Here is a 20,996-nt window from a genome sequence, read left to right as displayed (position 1 = left end):
AAATTGTGAAAGAAACGTATCATAAAGTTCCCGCCATTCCAAGAATAACTTTTTTGACACCCCGTGTTTCGACGCGACCTATGTTTTTATTCCCTACAGTGGAGAAAAGCAAATGATAAGCACAATATTTTTCTTCGCGGAAATCAGATAAATTGTTCATAATTCATTGAAATATTCTATGCAAAGAATTTCTTTTAATAATTATTTGCCACAGAAATATTTTATTACCATAACATAATTATTTGGTATCATAAACTTGCGAGAAAACTGATAAAATTTCTAATAAAGTAATTTATTAGAATAGTGATTGATTCAAGATTTAAACTAAATCAAACAGAAGAGAATCTGGAGCGACGTGAAACGTTTAACCGCATTGTTACCACCCCGTCAACGCTAATTGTTATTTATTTTAACACTTTACTGGTGAAAAATATTAACTTAAGATCGTACGCTCAGAGCGGGCTGTAATTGTATCATGCACAAAACTGAGAAAATTTTAAAATAAAGAATCATGTCGATCAGTTATTTCAGTTACTTCAATTTTTTGATTGTACTAATTTTGAACTGTCGGTCACTGACAAGGGACATTACCCAATCGGCACACGCCGATTTTGATGTCCTTTGAGTATGATATAGAACTCAAAAAAATATTTGACACGTATTTTTTTTTATCGACAATCGTCCCTGCTGAAGGGGTGAAAATAGCCCTCAAAGTTGGGGTTGCAAAACATATTTTCTTGAATATCTCAGGAACTATTAGGTGTAGGCGAAAAATTCAAAATAGAATTTGTGTGTTTTTGAACAGCAAATTTTTCTATGTAGCCACCTTTTTGATAAATTTATTTGTTTAAAAAATATATTGAAAATAATCTATTTTTGTCATTTTTTTCACCCCTTCAGCATGGACGATTGCTGATAAAAAAAAATACGTGTCAAATATTTTGTTGAGTTCTATTTAATGTACACTCGAAATCAAATCAGCCTTCCCTAGGGAAAATAGGAATATAAAGGAACCAGGAATAATTCTCAAAATCCTGATTTTGTCGATATTAATATCAAAAGCAATTTAGAAACAAAATAATATAATTTTCAGTTATAATATATTATAAAATATTTCAAAGAAATAGTGTAAAATTAAATTGTGAAATTGAAAGAGATTTGGAGCTCTCCCCATGGTCCGCCGTCCAAGGGTTAACAAAACGTTAATATCAATTCAAATTATCCCCCGTGAACATTTACACCCTCTCTACACCCTCAATTCCCCTCGGGAACCCTATGGGAAAGGGCGAGAACTCAAGATATTACCATTTTTCCTGGAAAAGCCTGATCTGATCGCAATTGTACAATTAAGTCAAAGAAAGTAAAATTTTTCTTTATCATAGTTATATAAAATCTGTTTGAATTTCATTCTACCTCTTTCACTTTACCTCTAAATTCATTAAAAGAAATGTGTATAAATTTAATATACAATTGATATATTAAACTGATTCTAACTACGTTAAAATAAATATTTTTATGTACAAAATATTTTAATATCATGTGAAATCTCTGAACAATTTATTTCTTTAACAAATTTCTAATAGAATGTACATATAAAATAATGTTTCACTTTGGCTTATCATTTTGCTTCACCCTAGTTTCACCTTTTTGAAGTAAAATTGTTTGAAAACACTAAATCCTCTTATATTTACAAGTTAGTAAGTTTACTTATAAAAAATACGATTAAAATGTTAAATTGCTTTGTTTGCAAAAGCATTAATTTTAAATAATCAAGAAGAAATCGATAAAATTTTCAAAGGACAAGAGTCGATTGCTTTATTAATAAAAAGCTTAAGGATAAAAATTATGTTTACGTTACTTTTGTAGCAGGGAGATCCTTTCTTCTTTTATTCACAACTTTTATTTTTCTTCTGTGGTAGCACTTCTTTTTAATATAATTCTTCAGTTTAAAGAAACGTTCAGAAACGATTTTCAGTGAGTCATTTAATTCTACAACCCTTAATTATTTTAATTTAATGTATTACAGAGAGAAAATTAGGCTATGGGGGTAAAGATTATTTCAAGGTAATATCTTTCAACGTTTCACAGGAACCTTTGGTTTCATTTTTTATATATATGAAACCTATGGAATAAAAATTTTAATTTTCTTATTTAACATTCAATCTATATAAAAAAAATATCCAATTTTATTAAAAAAAATTGTATTACTAAATCTTACAAGATATGATCCTATGATAATCTTTACCCCTATAATTTAATTTAATTCAATTCACAAATAACAAAATAATTAATTGTGGCAGAGTTAGTTGGCCCACCCATTATACAGTAATAAAGAAAGTGTTTACACAACGTGGATTATAGATTTCAAGTGATCAATTATTTTATAACAATTTAGCTTTCAAAGAAGGTATATTTTATTAAGTATTAATCATTCTTAAGAGAATAAATAATGCATAGAGAAACAAACCTGGACCCATAAATTACAAATATATCAACTAAATTCGATAAGCTACTGCTCATTATAAAGAAAATAGGTAAAAATTGTAAAATTCAGAGGGCTGTATTTAAAAAAAAAAAATTAAAAACCAGCAAAAATGACTTAAACCTCTTCTAATTTAAAGTGTACTACATCATATTTCACTTGAGGTCATTAATGTCAAAAGTGATTGATTTGGGGTGGAATGACCCACACGTTGTATGTATTTCTAAAGTCATCAGTTTCATAAAAAAATGAAATTTTTTTCATTAGTCCATATAACAATTTACTCAAATCAACAAGAAACGTGTAATTAACAATAAAATACGAAGAAAATTTTTATTTTTATTTATATAGACTTATATAGGATCAATATTCTTAAAAATCAGTATATCATACAAATATTTTTATATGTTAATAAAACAACACCATATATTTTTAAATGATAATATGGTCATTTTTAATAAATAAGTACAGAGTATTGTTTCGAATTCTATATTATATTAAACCTTCATTGAAATAAGCGTGTATCACTTGAGCAACCTTCTGGCTATTATTATACAGCGTCGCATACATATTAGAAACTGGACAAAATTAAAACGACGAAATCCAAAATACCAAATAGCAAATAAAAAAGAATTAAAAAATTCACTGATACAATGATATTCAAAATCGAAATAATTATGAACTATTACGATCTCGAAAGAATATTTTAGTAACCCGTGAACAGCGGAGACTGGGTCAATCATGACCCAAATTTACAAAACATCTGCAGGGATATTAACCTAAAGTTAAATGTATAATTTTGAAACGAAAGAGTTTCATACATTCGAAGACTAATTTTTAAAGAAACAGTGTAAAAGTTAGAAAATGAAAAAAATATGAAGGAGAAAACTAAATTGAAACTGGGACTCTCTCCATGGTCCGCTGTCCAAGGGCTAAATATTATTATTCTATATTATGTTATATAAATTTATCCAGTTTATTTTGCCATTTGTTTTGTATTTAATCACAGGTAGAACGTACATACCATTTTTTGAAATTACATTACTGTAAAATATTTTTAATTTAGAACTGTGTTTTAGAAATTATCTTCAGTTTAAATCCTAATCAAAATATATCATTTTTGAAAATAACATTATTATAAAATATTCAAATGTAATAAATTATTATCACTTGAAATCAATGCTCCACGAATAATAATTATTTTTCGTCACTGTATTATTTAATTAGTGTATGTTGTATAGTCGTCTAATAAAAGAAGAAACGATTTTTCGACCGACTGAGACCCCATTCAAACTTAGGTATTTCGTAATTTACCGCTTGAAAACCTTAAGACATTAAGAAAACTCTGGAATTTTACATGAACGATGAGTGACGTATATCCTCTAATGATCATTAAAAAAGAATCTTATTTTTATATACAATAATGAACCCCCGAACACATTTAAGAAAAAAAACAGTTATAGAACCAACTAGAAGAAGTATTCAGTAATTTGCTCCATAAATCAATCGTGTCATTGAAAAAAAAATCTCTAAAATTTTGAAAGTAGTCCAAAAGATAATTTAAACATTTTATTATTATTATTTTTTTTCATATCACTCAAAGTCTGCACAATTTAATTAAAAAATTGAAAAGCAATACAAATTCAAAAATCACATTTTGAATTTTTGAAAAAATATCTTCAGTGGGCACTGTTCTTGATTCTATGCATTTTGAATTTAAAAATAATTAAAAAATGATTAATTATGGAATTTCAAGGTTAAGAAAAATGAATGTCATAAAAATTTCCAGCGGTAGCGTATGTAAACACTGTGTTTCTCCAGAGAAAATTCTTAAAATGGTGTGTAAAACTTATACACAATGGAGGCAAGATAAAAGAAACGGAGGAAACGGAGGTCGAAAGTGTAAAAGTAAAATCGTGGCAGGAGAAAGACCGACCGAACGAGTGATACACCGTAAGAAATCCTGCGGATTTCTTCTCTCCTTAATGAATACGGTACGAAACGTTATCCAAGATTTTCTTCCAGCCGAATCACAACGTTAATCGACTTCTCGAGGGCACATCTCTGGCGCGACTGACGATCGAGCGGGCGAAAGAGGATTCTCGCTGGTAGCGAGCAAACGATGCCAGAGGCCCGGGAGAAGACCTTCTTCCTTCTTCTTCTTTTTTCTTCCAGAACACCTACCGTCTTAACATTATGTGCCGGTCCTCCTGTCTCTAATAAATCTTTCTATCTCTGTCACACCGCGACACGCATCGGTAGATTTCTCGCGATCACATGGAATATTCTAATAAGTAATAAGATGACACTTCGTATTTTTCTGCTATACAATGCAACCCTTCGTTGCATTATGTTACACATTCTTGCGTTTTTTAAACATTTATAATTATAAATTTTGTTCTAATATTTTTTATTGTTCAATGCAGTATTTTTTTCAGAATTAAACAAAAATCATGTAATAAAGGGTTGAAATTGAATTAAAAATAATTTTTAATGGAAACAAGCTCCATTTCAATTAATAAGTTTATATTATATTTACAGTAATTTTGCAGAATTTAATTACCAATCTAAGATTTTGATTGGTTTCTAAAAAAGAAGAAAATATAAGAAGGTTAATTATATGAAATTTGAAATTCATTGTCTACCTAATGAAATAAATAAGCAGTGGGTCTTTTGAAAATGAAAATTAACTATTATCCACCTTTTTTAATATAATATACAAAAAAGTAAACAGTGATCATATACGAATCCCTTTCAAACGAAAAAGTCATATATTATACTTGAAGAATAATTATAATTTTTAAAATTAGAATCGGGGTTCTCTTCATGTAATTAATATTCTATCCTCTTTCTATATTAACTAACTTACACAAGCAAGTATAATAAAATGATTACCCTTCCCCTGGACAGAGAAATTTTTCAATTAATAATTTTTCTTTAGAAAATATGTGCCACTAACTCTATTCAATAGTAGAATGAATGAATTATAAAGCAAACAGAAAATTTTTTAAGTAATTTGTTACATACAACTATTGAGCATTTTTATACTACAATAGGTATGATGAAAATTTATGAAAAAGAAGCTATAAGATCAAAATCCTCTTCGTGATTTCTTTGAAGTAATATCTTATTAATATTATGAAGATAATAATTTCCATATTTTAGAAATAATATAAGAATAATTCTTGCAACATTTCTATAGTACAAAATTTTTATAATAATTTTAATATTATCTCTACATTAATTTAAAAAAAATAATATAGGAGATTTTTATTTTTTTATAGCATTCATTAATAACGTTATTTTATATTATAAATATTATTTACTATAAAAATAAACTTTTCTTTATTAAAATGGCAATTTTACTCTCAATACAGTTATTTAAGTTAAATTTCCTCAAAATATTAATAAAAATCAAGAACTTTGCTATAATAATTTCTCTGTATAACATAGAAAAGAATTAGGAAAATAAAACTTCTTTGAAATATTAGTGAAAACTAATATAAGGTAAAAATACATTAATACATCAAGAATATAATAATGTTTCCAAAAATTACTTAGCAAGATTTTAGACCATGATTAATTTCCTAAAAATTGTTATATTGAGTACACTATACTTTATATTAGACAGTGTTGTGACCATGGAAGTAACACGTTAAATAGCTTGTAATATGAGAGATGTGATCGGTTCTTGGCAATATTTTCGCGTTAATAATTCAGGCCTAATAGTAACTTTATTTTTAGATCGAACGAATATTTAAACGTTTCTAATCTCTTAGTCACACTTCTATTAAATCTATTCCACTTGACTGTTTTGTTTGGTTACTGTTGCTGTTTTAATGATACCAATTTAGACCTAGAAAGTAGTTCACAGTATTCTCTACTTAAACTCATTTAATACGTTTTAATAATTAATATTAAAATCTTTCAATAACCTATGCTACATTTAATATTAAAATGTAATTAACGATTTTTAAAGTATTTCATAAAATTTGCTACTTAAGATAATTTAAAATATTTAAATATTTGATAATTAATTATCTTTTAATTAATAACATTTTAATTTTTTTAAGTTTTAACAATTTATGCCAAATGTTACATTATCATGTAACTTAAAATTTTGAGAACATTTGATGAAATTTTCTATTTAAGATAATTTGGCATTTTTAATATTTGATAATTAATTACCTAATAATTAATAATCTTTTAAGCTATCCAAGAATTTAACTACTTAATGCTTCATACATACAATTAAAAATTTCAAAGCATTTCAAAAATTTTCTAATAACTAATGATTATTTGGTATATATCTAATAACAAACAATTGTCTAAGCTTTCTGAAAATTTGACAACTCATATTACAATTAGATATGTAATTTAAAACTTTGAAAATATCTTACTAATCTTCAAAAATATTCATAAGATCTCCATAAAAATTTCATAACTTATTTTACTTTTAATACTGTTATGCGACATTTCAGATATTCTAATAATTCGACACAAAATTATCAAAATTATTTTCAACTTCTCGGTTCAGGTAGATATTATTAATGCATACCACGAATTATGTAATTCTTTATCACGCTTAAAGAATCCCGGAATTCTTAAGATAGAAGAGGAATTTGGCGCGTTGAATCCTAGTCGCGGTTTCCAGTTTGCGCAGGAAGTGGCCGAGCGGAGCGAGCGCAAGCGGATCAGTTCGTTCTAACGCGTTAAACGCGTGCCAAAGGTAGCACGAGTAACACGAGTAACATGAGAAATCGGGGCTCGGCCCTCTTGACTAATTGCAAACAACCGTGTCAGACGAATTTACGTGACGTTACGTTGTTCATGCCACTAAGTATTCCTTAATTAAACAATAAATTGTCGCAAACATATCGACACCCCATTAACATGTGTCATTAATATGTTCTTGCAAAATATTTATACCAGTATTTGATAATATTTAATGTAATTAATTACCAGCAATTAAAATTTTAAAAAATTGATTGTTAGTTCCAGTATAAATTTCTCATTTGTTTTTATTTAATTTCTTGTTAAAAACTTGTTGAGTAGAGACATATATTAATGATTTTTTTTAAGTTTACAAAAGGTACAATAGATATTTAATAAAATTAAAGAATTATAATCGAAATATTCTATGAAAACAGAAGAAATATTTAGTTATCAGTTGAAATGGATAATTATATATTTTTTCAACTAATATACCTACATTTTGTTTCATATTTATACCTCATCTATGAAGCAGCATTTGTTTTCCATCAAAGTGAAGATATTTTCACGAGTTTAATTCAACATAATAACAATATTAAACTCTTGAATCTAAAATTAAATGTATAATTTTTTAATAAATAGGTTTCATATATTGGAAGAATAATATGAAATACAAAATTGTAATAACGTTGCCAAATTTCAATAAATTATATATCTTATTTAATTTTACATTGGACATAGTTTCGTAATGATTTAGATTCTTAAATTAGGTCTGTGAGTCCTACGTAAATGGCGCCAGGTTAATTGACTTAAAATGTGGAAAATAAATTGGCCAATTCATAGTTTGAAGTAAATTCGTTCCAAAATTCTAAACTGAACCATGTTTTGATAGCTAATGCCTTAACATCGTTTTGCTGAAAAAACCATTTTCATTGAAAATGATAGTACCTAGATTATTTTTCAGTACTTGATTTTTTAAACAGTGTTATTCAATATGTTCATAAAAATTCTAAGTAAATTAATTAATTATTTGCACGTTGATTAGTAGTCTAAACTAAATTATTTTGCATGAAGCTAGAAAATGAATGGGACGGGTTTGCGTTAATGTGAGCGTTGACTTGTACAGCTGTTTCGCGATAAAATTAGGTTAAACTCAACACGTATCATTTAACACGAGAGAGCACATTTCCAGCTCATATCTAATTTATATTCAAATGTTTATTGAAGGCTTCCTATTATAAAAATTCATATATTCAAAATGAAGATGCACATTGAAACAATCTTTAACCATAAAAAAAGATTAATTTATTGTAACTTATCTCTTAACAAGAACACATAGTGTCATTATATTTGGGGAAACTTCCGAAAGGCCCCATCACCCCAGGACAACCAAACTTTGGATTTATAATAATTGAAGGACGAAAAATCGAATGAGACCATTTTCAGAACTGGCAAATAAACCGTTCAAGAGATATACAGGGTATTCTAAAAGTGCGGAAACCCCCTATTATCTTGATAAGAACGCATTTCCACGCAAAATGACTAACCTAACTCTAACCCTAACCCTAACACTAACACTAACCCTAACCCTAATCTAGGTTAAGTTAGTCATTTTCCGTGAAAATGCGTTCTTATCGAGGTAATAGGGGGTTTCCGCACTTTTAGAATACCCTGTATATCTATTATTTGCCAGTTCTGAAAATGGTCTCATTCGATTTCTCGTCCCTCAATTACTATGAATCCGAAGTTTGGTTGTCCTGGGGTGATGGGGCCTTTCGGAAGTATACCCTTATATTTTATTACTTATTAATCCATTTAAAATAAAATAGAATAAAATGAAAATAATAAAGCAATTGAAATCTTACATTATACTCAAAATATAAATAGGTACACACAAAAAAAAGAAAAGCTAGATACGAAGCACGTAACATCTTCTCATTTAACATAAAATAAAGATAATATATGCAAATTCTTGTTTTTTAAATTTTGTGTTATGTACACTCGGGATCTAGTCACATTTCTCTAGGAAAAATGGTAATATTTCTGGTTCCCACTTTTCCCTGTAGGCATCCCTGGGACGAATGACAATCTAGGAAACAGCTGCATATTAGCCCTCCCACCACTGACGTTTACGCGGAAAAAAATGAATTTATAATTATTTATTAGGTGTAGAAATTAATTTGGTGCTGTGTTTTTATTCTAATTGAAGATTTATTTTTAAAAAGTTATAGTAATTTCGTTTATTAAAATAATTGCTATCATTATCATATTTTCGCTCAACTTTTCAAGTTCATAGAAGCGCGGGAAAATATTCAAATGTAAAATAGTGATTTAAAAAGAATAATGCTAAAGGCACCGAATCAACTTCTACATTTAATATTATTCATATTTCTCAGTTATATACAAAATTTTGTAAAATTTAATAAGTAAAACTTACATTATTCTGTTCTAAAATTACTTTTAATATTAATATTTTCAAAATTACAATTTTGAGAATTCCTGTTTCCACTATATCACCATTTTCTCTATGAAAGCCTGATTTAATCGCGATATAAAATAAAGTATATAAAAAAAATAAATAAAAAACAAAGAAGAACAAAAAAAAAAACAAATACTAAAGATAATTTTTCATTTAGAATAAAATAAAGGTAATGTTTAAAATATGCATAATGCTTAAAATGCTTAAAATGCATAAAATAAAATACATGCCAATTCTTGTTCTTAAAATTTTCTATTACCTATATTAAAATATAAAAGAATTCTAACATATTTCATTTGCAAATTACTCAAAAAAGTTCATATGATATTATAATACCGCAGCGGTTAAGTTAAATATCATCGTTCTCGTTTTCGAATATTTTTATCCCCATCCGAATTATTCTTATACCATATGGTATGAGTAAAATCACAGAAATTTAAGAAGGATAGAATAAGAATAAGAGAGCTAACTCTAAACATTTCTATCGTCCTGGTTAGCAGTTTTGAAATTCGAGCTTCGACTTTTGGGCCAGTGACGAATGTGATTCCGCACATCCGGACTTACTTAATCATCCAGTATTAATACCATCACCTTCCTTCAACTCACAGCTGTCCACATCTCTCTTTTTCTCTCTACCTCTGATCTCTCTATTTTCCAGCCAAATCACATTTTCTCTGCGCTAGTTACAAAAATCAATCATGCTAAACTAGTTTCGCTAAACTTATTTTGTTTACTAGGAATACGGAGATTGTAAAATTGAGAAATGATCGACGAGAACATGTGTCTAAACAAACAACAAATTGTTTTGCCTACAAATATATGTATTTGACTTTTAAAATAAAGTTCCGGAAGCGACAACCCTCCCATTTTTCTGAAATTTTTGCCAAAGCTTATCCTTGATTAGCGAAGAAAGTCCCTAAAAGGATTTTTGGCGACAAGGCCTCGTTTGTCCCCCAGCCCGCTTCAAAGTTCTGACAGTTCTTACTAAATATCTCCGAAAATATTGATTTTAGAGAAAAAAGTTTCAACCAAATAATGAAGCTTATAAAATGTTCTACAAAAAATGTTATACACATTTCTTACGTAAACCTATTATTTTGGCTGTTATGAACAATAATAGTATTTTTTCCTCAGACGTACACTGACAAGGGGAACTACCCAAGTGTTACACTCGCTTATTAATGAAACTTTGCCAGCTTGTAGAGCTCGCCGAGCTGAACACGTCTATACCCCGTTTTGTGGGCAGACGGCTAATTGTTTAAAAGATATTAATAATTAAAGTTAGTTACTACTTACATTGTACTCACACATCCAACACGGTTCAAATCCTTGGTTCACAACATTTTTTATTTTTTTTAATGATAATTTGTCTCTTTTTGAATAACTATTATATAAAAATTATCATTATTAAAAAAAAAAAAAAAGAAACGGGGACCCGGGATTTGAACCGAGGACTTTTAGATTACGAGTCATCTGTTTAACCACGGAGCAGATCCGTGATTTGCAATTTTAAGGTCCTCGGTTCAAATCCTTGGTTCCCAAAAAAAAAATTTTTTTTTAATGATAATTTTTATGTAATAGTTATTCAAAAAGAGACAAATTATCATTAAAAAAAAGAAAATGTTGGGAATCAAGGATTTGAACCGTGGATCTCTAGATTGCGAGTTGTATGTGTGAGTCTGTCATATTTCTCAATGTAAGTAGTAACTAACTTTAATTATTAATATCTTTTAAACAATTAGTCGTCTTCCCACAAAACGGGGTATAGGCGTGTTCAGCTCGACGAGCTCTACAAGCTGGCAAAGTTTCATTAATAAGTGAGTGTTACACTTGGGTAGTTCTTGTGGATCCCATCGAAGTTGTCGCAGTGAAGTTAGCTACACATTCACTCATCGACGCGGCGTGAATGCGTTAGTGAATTTGTAGCCAACTTCACTGCGACAAGTTCAATGCAACTCATTGTCAGTGTAATTAATAAGTGAGTGTAACACTTGGGTAGTTCCCCTTGTGAGTTGCATTGAACTTGTCGCAGTGAAGTTGGCTACAAATTCACTAACACATTCACGCCGCGTCGGTGAGTCTATCTCGCCCATCGTCTCACCGACGCAGCGTGAATGTGTTAGTGAATTTGTAGCCAACTTCACTGCGACAAGTTCAATGCAACTCAGGGTACATGTAAGTATGTATAATTATTATTGATGTATTTAAGTTAGGTTAGGCTATATATTTAAATCCGGCCGCCGTAAAGCGATCGGTAATGCTTTCATTTACGCATGTGTTTATAATTAATTTATTATTATTTCATGAAACCGTTGCCGGAAAGTGCGGATTATGTGTTCGGAAGAGATCGCCAATTATACTGCGCTGTGTCGGTAAGGTAGGGAATGATATTAACGATAGTGTAGAAATGACTATTTGTTTACATAACAACCAAAATAATAGGTTTACGTAAAAAATGTGTATAACATTTTTTGTAGAGCTTTTTACGAGCTTCATTTTTTGTTTGAAACTTTTTTTTCTAAAATCAATATTTTCGGAGATATTTAGTAAGAACTGTCAAAACTTTGAAGGGAGCTAGGGGACAAACGAGGCTTTGTCGCTAAAAATCCTTTTAGGGATTTTCTTCGCTAATTAAGGATAAGCTTTGGCAAAAATTTCAGAAAAATGGGTGGGTCGTTGCTTCCGGAACTTTATCCGTTACATCAAATTAAAGCTTACCATTTGCAGAAAATGATTGCATAAAGTTTTTATAAATGATTTCAATATAAATTGACTCGTTAGAAAATCATCGTATCTAAGATGGTCATTTAACAACCAACAGTTTTGTAATATATTCACTCATGAACAGCAAAGTCTACATCAATTGAGACCCCAACTTAAAAGACGTAATTAGTCTTAATTTGAATGTATAATTCTTAAATAAAATAAGATTCAGAAAATGCAAATAATATGATGTACAGAATTAAATTAAATTAAAATTGGGGTCTCTCCATGGTCCGCCATCCGAGAATTGGGAATGTTATTGGAAGCTAATTAATGAATTTTTTAATAATTTTTAACAAACTTCATGCTTTAAATTGATGTAATACAAGTGTTACTTTGCAATAGTTTTAAGTCATCAAATCGTATCAGAATTTGAATATTTTGAAATTGGTTATGGGTCCTCTAATAACTTGCCAGTTCTTATTAAAAATATTAATAGAAGGTTTATGTAGTCATTTAATCGTTTGTCATCATTGATGCCAAACTTTTAATATTCCAATTTAATCAATGTTTGTTTGTGACTGGTAACCAGTCATTTTATATTATTAACTCTCGCAGTACCGGCGGTTTCGAACCCCGCACGAGGAAGCAGGATTGTGTCTATGCGGACCCGTAACGTGACCTTGAATGTATAAATATTTTGAACTGATATTATGTTCTTTTATTGTCCTGTTCTATTTTTAAGCAAAGTTGTGTCAAATGTCGAACACTAGAATCGAGTATTCAGCTTACTTCATGGTACGACGAGATTTATTATGTAATAATTTTCATAAGATTTTAAACTTTCTCAGCTAATTCTACAAAAATTTTGTAAATTTTAATTGCTAAGAAATGACGTATGATAATTTTTATATAGTAGTTGCTTTTTAGAGAAAACATGTTTGATTGAAACAAAAAAATTAATTAGGTACTTTTGTCAATATTAATGGCAGTTGAAGTGATAAGGGTTAATATGCAACAACCTGATATGTGATTTTGAATAAAACTATATGTATTACTCGATCCTATATTGCTCATAATAGAATGGAGATTTTTCTCAAAAGTATTAAATTGAATGATAAATAAATGTTATTAAATACTTACATGTTACAGTGCCGCCGGCTACTGGTAGAGGGATGTTATTCAGTCGTATTACGTTGAAATTCTTCTTCGATACACTGGAAGTTTCTTGTACACTCGAGCTGTGTTGTTCAACGCGTTGTTCCTGTCTTTGACGAGTCCTCTTGGCTCTGTGAGTTTTGTGCGTGCTATGCTCGCGATACTCCTCCGAAGCCTGAAACATAATTTTAATGTCGTTTTATAATAAGAAAAAATTGCATTATCTGTAGAAATTTATTGAAATTGTAAGGTGGCTCAACGGAGAGAGCTCGATAGGGCGAGGTTTTTACGGACTACTCGCGCAGAATTGTAAAAATACCGAGAGTTCGCTTCGTTAATTCATTAGCTGAGGTTCCTAAGAATGTTCCAGTGCGCTAGGCCCCAGAAGCACTCATGGTGGCTCAGGTCGTCTGCTGAACGGTAAGACCGCGAGAATCGACGGACTGGAGGGTTTTTAAGGAAAGAGTCCCAGAGCGCAGGGTGACCCGGATACAAATTCCTTATTAACTTGTGTAGGCGTTTAGTGGAGAGAAGAGGGTTTCGTCTCCCCGGACGCCTTTAGTTCGGGCCGGGGGCCGCTAGGTGGCGGCGAGAGATCGGTGACATTGCTCTCGCAAGCGGTCGCCCGGCATGCAGTTCGAATATACAGGGTTTTCGACAACAGGTGGGAGATTTCTTAAGGGGTGATTCTAAGGATCAAAATAAGACGAAAATCAAGAATAACGAAATAGCGTTTGCGGTTCCCAGTAATTAACCCAGTGGGTACAGTCATAATCAAGAATCATTGAATAGTAGAAACTTACCCCGTGCTATTCTGTTTCTCGGTACAGCAGCATTCAGCTTTCTCTTCTTGGTTATGACTGTACCTACCCCTGCTGACCTGACGTTCAGTCGTCGGTGCTGGGCAGAACGCAGGTTTTAGGTGCTTTTTACTCGAATTTTTAAACGTTAATTACTGGAAAATTCGTCTTATTTTCGTCTTATTTTGATCTCTAGAATCACCCCTTAAAAAGTCTCCCACCTGATGTCAAACACCCTGTATCGAAGTTCCGAATTGCGGTATGATAGGTATCTGGGGTTGTCAGCTCCACTGACGAGTCGGACAGACGATCCCGAGACGAAACGCCTTTTTCTCCCCTCTCCTACACTTGAATGCCGATTCTTGACTGACTTTCTGCAGCAATTGCTGCCCTTTTATACCGTTTTGGGTAGATAGGCCGAACCAATTAACCCAAGCCAGGGGCGGCGTACAGATTTTTATGACCTCACTTTCCTGTACGTTGACAGCCAAGCGCGTTATCTACCCCCATACAGTAAGATCATTTTAGGCTTCTGATACGTAGGAGCAGATACAGAGAGAAGCGGAGTATCGGCATGAAGCCTTATACCACGAGGGCTAGAGACTTGATAAGGGTATCGTTGGAAAGATCTCACCGAGTATAGTTTATAGCCGAAGAGTTTGTGTCTCTAGGTGGTCGGTTCATTTTATTCATTCACGTATCAGAAGTCGTTGCGAAGCATTGTGATTGGTTTACTAATCGCTATCGCTACCTTGTTTACAACTATGTCCGCAGTGTCTTATTCTTAATTATGTCCGCGTAAAGTCTTCTTCACACTGTGTTTCAAATGCATATTTTTATGGGGTTGAATTAAACAAGTGTACCTTCGACAGACATATGTTTTATGAACTTAAAATCATATAATTATCTTGGAAAATCTTAAAAATATATAATTTTCTATAGCTTTCATATTCTGCATGATTCTTGCAAATATGAAATTTTCTAAAAATTCCAGGAGAATTATCAACAAATGTCCAAATATTCGAAATATTCCAAATTGAAAATATCAAAAATTTAGAATGTAACATTTCAAAATACAATTCAAGTAAATTTAAACAGAATATTACGTATTACACATAATATTAAAATACAGTGAACGATGATAATCAAAGACCTTAACCCTTTGACTGCTATGGACGCACATATGCGTCCGATGAAAGTTATCGGTGCCGATTATCACATTATAATGATACGACAAAACACTGAAAAAGAAAAACAAATGAAAGAATAAACTGAGAAATGAAATGGAACAAAAAGAAAAGTGATAGGTGTTATTGACTTGATTCTTATTTCGTACATACAGAACGTTCAAGCTTAGAGTGCTCAGCAGTCAAAGGATTAAACAGCAAGAACTGCATTTAAAACAACAAAATACAACAAGAGCCCTCAAGCCGAAAACCAGTTTAATTAAATTAATGGACACTCTTTATAATTCGCTATGATCGCCTTATATTTCAAATCAATGGGTGGTCAGACCTCGCACAGACGATAATTGCCGCAGTAGTAAAGATCACGGATAGTCAGACACGTTATAACTGTATTGTAGTTACTCATTATCAGAATACAATTATTTAATTTGTTAAATTAAGCTATCCACTAATTGCATAAATAATGTAATTTTTGTGCCATACGAAATCTTTCTTTAACTTTTCTCTTTTTAATTATTTGATAAAAATAGCCTCTCTTCAACAAAAATTCATAAATCGCACCTTTTTATTCTTAATTAAACATACCCCTGAAACTAGTGGTTCAAACCTTCACAGCACTCTTGTGGCGCACTTGAGTCACCCTAGAGTGCCGCGGCACCCAGTTTGAGAACCACTGAATTGACCTATGCTAAAATTTATAATAATGAACAAATGAAAATTATATTATTGTTTTCTAAATTACTTTTAATAATATTATCGTGAAAATTTTCCCTCGGGAAACGTGATTTGATCTTAAGTGTACATAGGAATAAATAGACTGCGGAAGTTTATGCGACTACGATGTAATGCAAATATCCAAAATATGTGGAAAATGTATACGAAATATACGCAAGATAAACACAGGAAACACTAATATCCGTAGGGATTCGAAAATTCATTTTTAAAAATATTATTTATTCTTATTATAATTGTATTATACAAGTAAATTATTTAACCCTTTAACATATTAAACTGTATTATACTTTATCAAATTAAGTTTCAGATATAAATAAAATTACAATAAGTAGCAATAACTTTTTTCTTTCAAATTATCGATAGATTATTAATTATAAATTGGTACCATTTATCAGCTGAAATAAATTTAAACGTAAAAAATGATTATATGTAAAATTTCTTCAATGATATTTCAGAATATTTGAAACTTTTGAAATTCTTGATATTGTTGAAACACCTTTGCTTCGGTTTAAAAAATTCTGTATGTACAAGAAGTATGAAGAATATGCAACATATTTACAAAATTATACAAAATTATAAACAGAGTATCCCCCTAACTCTACCACCCTTAATTATTATATTATTTGTAAAAGTACAAAAAATACCTCAGGACCAAGTTATTACATTTCAGGAAGAAAATTAGACTAGGGGAGGAAAAGTCATCACAAGGTCACATCTTCTAAGACATCACAGTGAGCTTTGCCTTTTTTTTTTAATAGAACTGCATTCTCTTTTTAGCAAATGAATTTTCTGAAACATTCTGTATAATAACATTAGAGGAGTCAACAGTTTGTGCGATATTTTATACAAAAATATGAAATACCTCACAAATTATTAATTTTTTCGACACCTATTTTTATCCACAGAATGTTCCAAAGAATCGATCTATGTAAAACAAAAATTTAAAAAATATGCAGTTCCATTAAAAAAAACAAAGATCACTATAAAATACCAGAAGCTATGTAGTATGACCTTGCGATGACCTTCACCCCCATAGCCTAATTTCCTTCTTGAAATACAGTAACTTCCTGCTGAAAATCTATTTGTATCTGTAAAAATAACAAAAAAATTAAAACTAGTAAAATTAGACAGAACATCCTGTATTTTGAAAATCTTCTAATGATGAAACATATTTTTGTCAAATTCAATTCGTTTAATCTGTTCCAATAAAAACATGCATTTGCATAAACTTCCAAAATTTAGTAATAAATCATACACCTGTTCCCCACGTTTCACTAAGAGAAGTCTTTTTTCTCCTCTTTAAATGACGCATTTACTTGTATAAATCACCTAAGGAGATTGTTCGTAGACATCAGTATAAACCGAACTCTAGGAATTTATGAAATCAAGCAATAGTGTATGGTCACAGCTCATTACGATAGAATCTACGTATTTTGAGACTGGTACCAAGCCAAAAAGTGCTGCGTGTAAAGAATTTATTATGTAACGGTGACAGAGTTATTGCAAAACATATGCGACATGAAAAATTCATTAAAATCATCGTAAACATATCCACTCCTTATTATATGTACTGTTCAAACGATTCGATACTCGTAATATTTTATCACTTGACTAGTCTTCTGGCATTAAGGATATCGCTGACAAATACTGCACTTTGTCACATTAGGTATATCTTTTTATGAGGTCTTTTCATTCATTGTTTATTGTACTCTTATGTGGTTCTTGTTTTCATTTCATATATCAGCTAGGATTAAATCATTTTTGTATAAAGACGTTTGTACAAATATAAATTTCTATTTGGTTTCTATTTTTATTTGAAAAAATAAAATAAAATTTGTTGATAAAATATATCATGATTTCACCCTCGGACGGCGGACCAGAAAGAAAGTCCCGAGACGGCGGACCATGGAGAGAGCTCTAATTTTAATTTAATTTCGTATTTCATATTATTTTCATTTTCAAAATTTTACACTGTTCATTAAAAAATTATTATTTCAATATATGAAACTGATTCGTTTAAAAATTATACATTTAACTTTAGATTAATATCTTTGTATATGTAATTTACTATCACTTTTCACTATTCACTTTTGTAAATGTCTAAAAATTGTCAAAAATTATTCTTTTAATGGTGCATACATAATCTTGCTCATACAAACATTTTCTAATGTAATATGTGTCCTTTTTAACCACCTTAAGTGAGTACAAAAATAAATAAATACAAAAAATATAGTAATACAGCGACAAAGTCAAAAAATTTTGTTTTACTTTTTAGTTAGAATCTCAGCTTTTCCGGTTGTATCACCATTTTCGTCACACCCTGCATAAATTAATCTATAAGCTGCGTTGCAATTTTGATTATATCGAAAAGTATTTTAGAGACAGTAAAAAGGTCTGAACATTATCAAAATCATATTAGTAATTTGAAATAATAAACTTAAGCATTTAACTCTTCAGAGGTGTGTGTCTGCTCTCAGCCAGTAACTATTTATTGATTTATTAACACTCTATGGATATTTTACAAGTTTTTAATTTTTGTTTCAATAATTGGTTACGTTTAATGCACAATAATTTTTACTAAGGTATCTATGCTTTAGACAAATATAACTATAAAGGGTTAATATTGTTAGCAATTCATGTTATAGTGTGCCATAATTATTTCCACTGTATATAAAATGAACATATTAATTCTGGACAATATCATATTTGTGCATTAAAGAATTTTCTAATATTTTAAAAGAATGCTCTAAGAAAACAAGTTGTTGTCAAATCTTGTTTACAAATACAGATTATCAATAAACAATACAAATACTGTCTTAATGTTTTAGGAACTGATATCCCTAGAATGAGATTAACAAAAGTATGTGAATAAAGAAAGAAAGAAATCTAACTGAATTTGAATTTTCAAATGAACAAACCCCATGAATCATGGATTGATGGAAAAATTATTATTTAAATAATGACATCAAGAAAAGCTGCAATGGGGAAAAGAAAAGGATAGAAGAAAAAAGGATGGTATCAAACACCTAGTAGAACAATTCTATAAAGATTTCCTATACACAAATTAATCAAATAAGAGAGAAAAGAGGTGGCAACCCATTTCTGCACTACCTGTTGAAGTTGCAATACCTGGTGGTACAGTAATGATTCAAAAACAACCATTTTCTTATTTGGAACTCACAGTGATCCACACTAATATTCAAACAACCCTTAAACGGCGGACCATGGAGAGAGTCACAATTTTGATTTAACAATAGCGTGAGTCTCGTTTTCTTAACACAGTTCCCTTTGGAACAATGAAAAGAAAGGAAGTAATTATAAATTCTGACCTAGCACAAATATGTAGACACCCATTAGATTTTCTAATCTACTGATTATGGTCATTTGATTGAATGATATAATAATACTGTATGTAAACACATACAAGGGAAGAACCCTAATTAGTTGATTTTGATTTCTAACCCTTAGAAGGTGGAATACTGAGACAGTGACAATATTTTAATTTTATAATTTCCTTTGTTTGTATTTTCTAAATTTTAGCCTATTTCTTTAAATATTGCATTCCTAATGCTCCTAAATTAACATCCAAATTATTTCAAGAATCTGCATAAAAAATACATCCTATCTAGATATCAAACTTGGAGTACAATTGGATACTTTCAACAGAATGGCTTGTAGAATACCATGTATCAATTTTAGCCAAAAAATTTGTTCCCAAAGGAATATCATAAAAGTTTCTGATGAAAGCAAATTCAACATTTCTGAATCAGATGAACGTCAAATTAAAGCCTGAATGTTCATTTCTTCGAGACATGTGGCTATTACTATCTAAATTGTCATCGTGCATGAACGTTAATGTGGACCACTGGTTGATTCGAATTTAAATCATTCTGATGGTAAATGCGTACCTTAATTTGTGCGTTTAGTATTTGGCAGAGATATACGACAGCAGGAACCAGCTAGGACGGTAGCCGTCACGGAACTCGTGCTAACTGGCGATAATTTCGAGCACAATGCTGAATTCGATGTTACCATAATAGCAGGCTAGCCCCCACCCACCCACCCACCTTATAAAAGGGTGAAGGATATTAATTCCACCACATTACTAGATACCATCCCCAATTAGGTAATTTCAAGATTTATTACTCCTTCTAATCATTTACCCATCACGTTCAAATACTGCTGATGTATTTGAATTATTTTTTAACCCCTTGAGCCCTTCCTAATCAAAAGTTACTCAAAGTATAATTTTTAAAGGAATAGTGACAAATTTAGAAAATGAAAGTAATATGAGATACAAAATTAAATTAAAATTTAGGCTCTCTCCGTGGTCCGCCGTCCGAGGGTTAAATCAAAACCATTTTTTCTTTTATGAAATTGAAGCTATGAATTTTAAAACAATACAAGCCGATCAACCAATATCTTAAAGAGAAGGGTTTCTTAATTTATTTTCTTTAATTTTCTATTAACTATTTTGATTTTGATTTAACTATTTTGAAAATAATTATACTAATAATTCATAAAGTGTTAAAAGCAGGACCCGTGTCATTCTGGAATTTATGTAGTAGTAAGGTACTCTATTTTAGTTTGGTAAGAAATTAATGTCAGTTTTCGAAGTGTAAGAAGACTACCAAGACTTGATGACATAAAATTGTCACGAATACCACTTATGCTATGTCAGATGTTACACGATTCTTCAATTACCTATTATTCAATCAAATTTCCATATATTGAAAAAG

At 30.3% G+C, this 20,996-nt stretch overlaps 1 protein-coding gene across 6 annotated transcripts in view; it reads right to left on the bottom strand.

The window, feature by feature from the left end:
* Nucleotides 1-20,996, bottom strand: part of cher (filamin A protein cher) — a 94,580-nt gene that overhangs the window by 21,746 nt on the left and 51,838 nt on the right. For 5 of the 6 annotated variants that reach the window (XM_034338241.2, XM_034338242.2, XM_076689271.1 and 2 more), the window contains one exon: nt 13,521-13,710. In XM_034338241.2, coding sequence (XP_034194132.2) covers nt 13,521-13,710 — 190 coding nt within the window. Of the gene's footprint in view, nt 1-13,520; nt 13,711-20,165; nt 20,265-20,996 lie in introns of those variants that run through there. The other variant, XM_034338246.2, reaches the window with a different exon arrangement.

This window comes from Osmia lignaria, chromosome 7 (genome assembly GCF_051020975.1).
Source record: "Osmia lignaria lignaria isolate PbOS001 chromosome 7, iyOsmLign1, whole genome shotgun sequence".
In the NCBI taxonomy this organism is placed as follows: Eukaryota; Metazoa; Arthropoda; class Insecta; order Hymenoptera; family Megachilidae; genus Osmia; species Osmia lignaria.
This window is presented reverse-complemented; position numbering and strand designations above follow the sequence as displayed.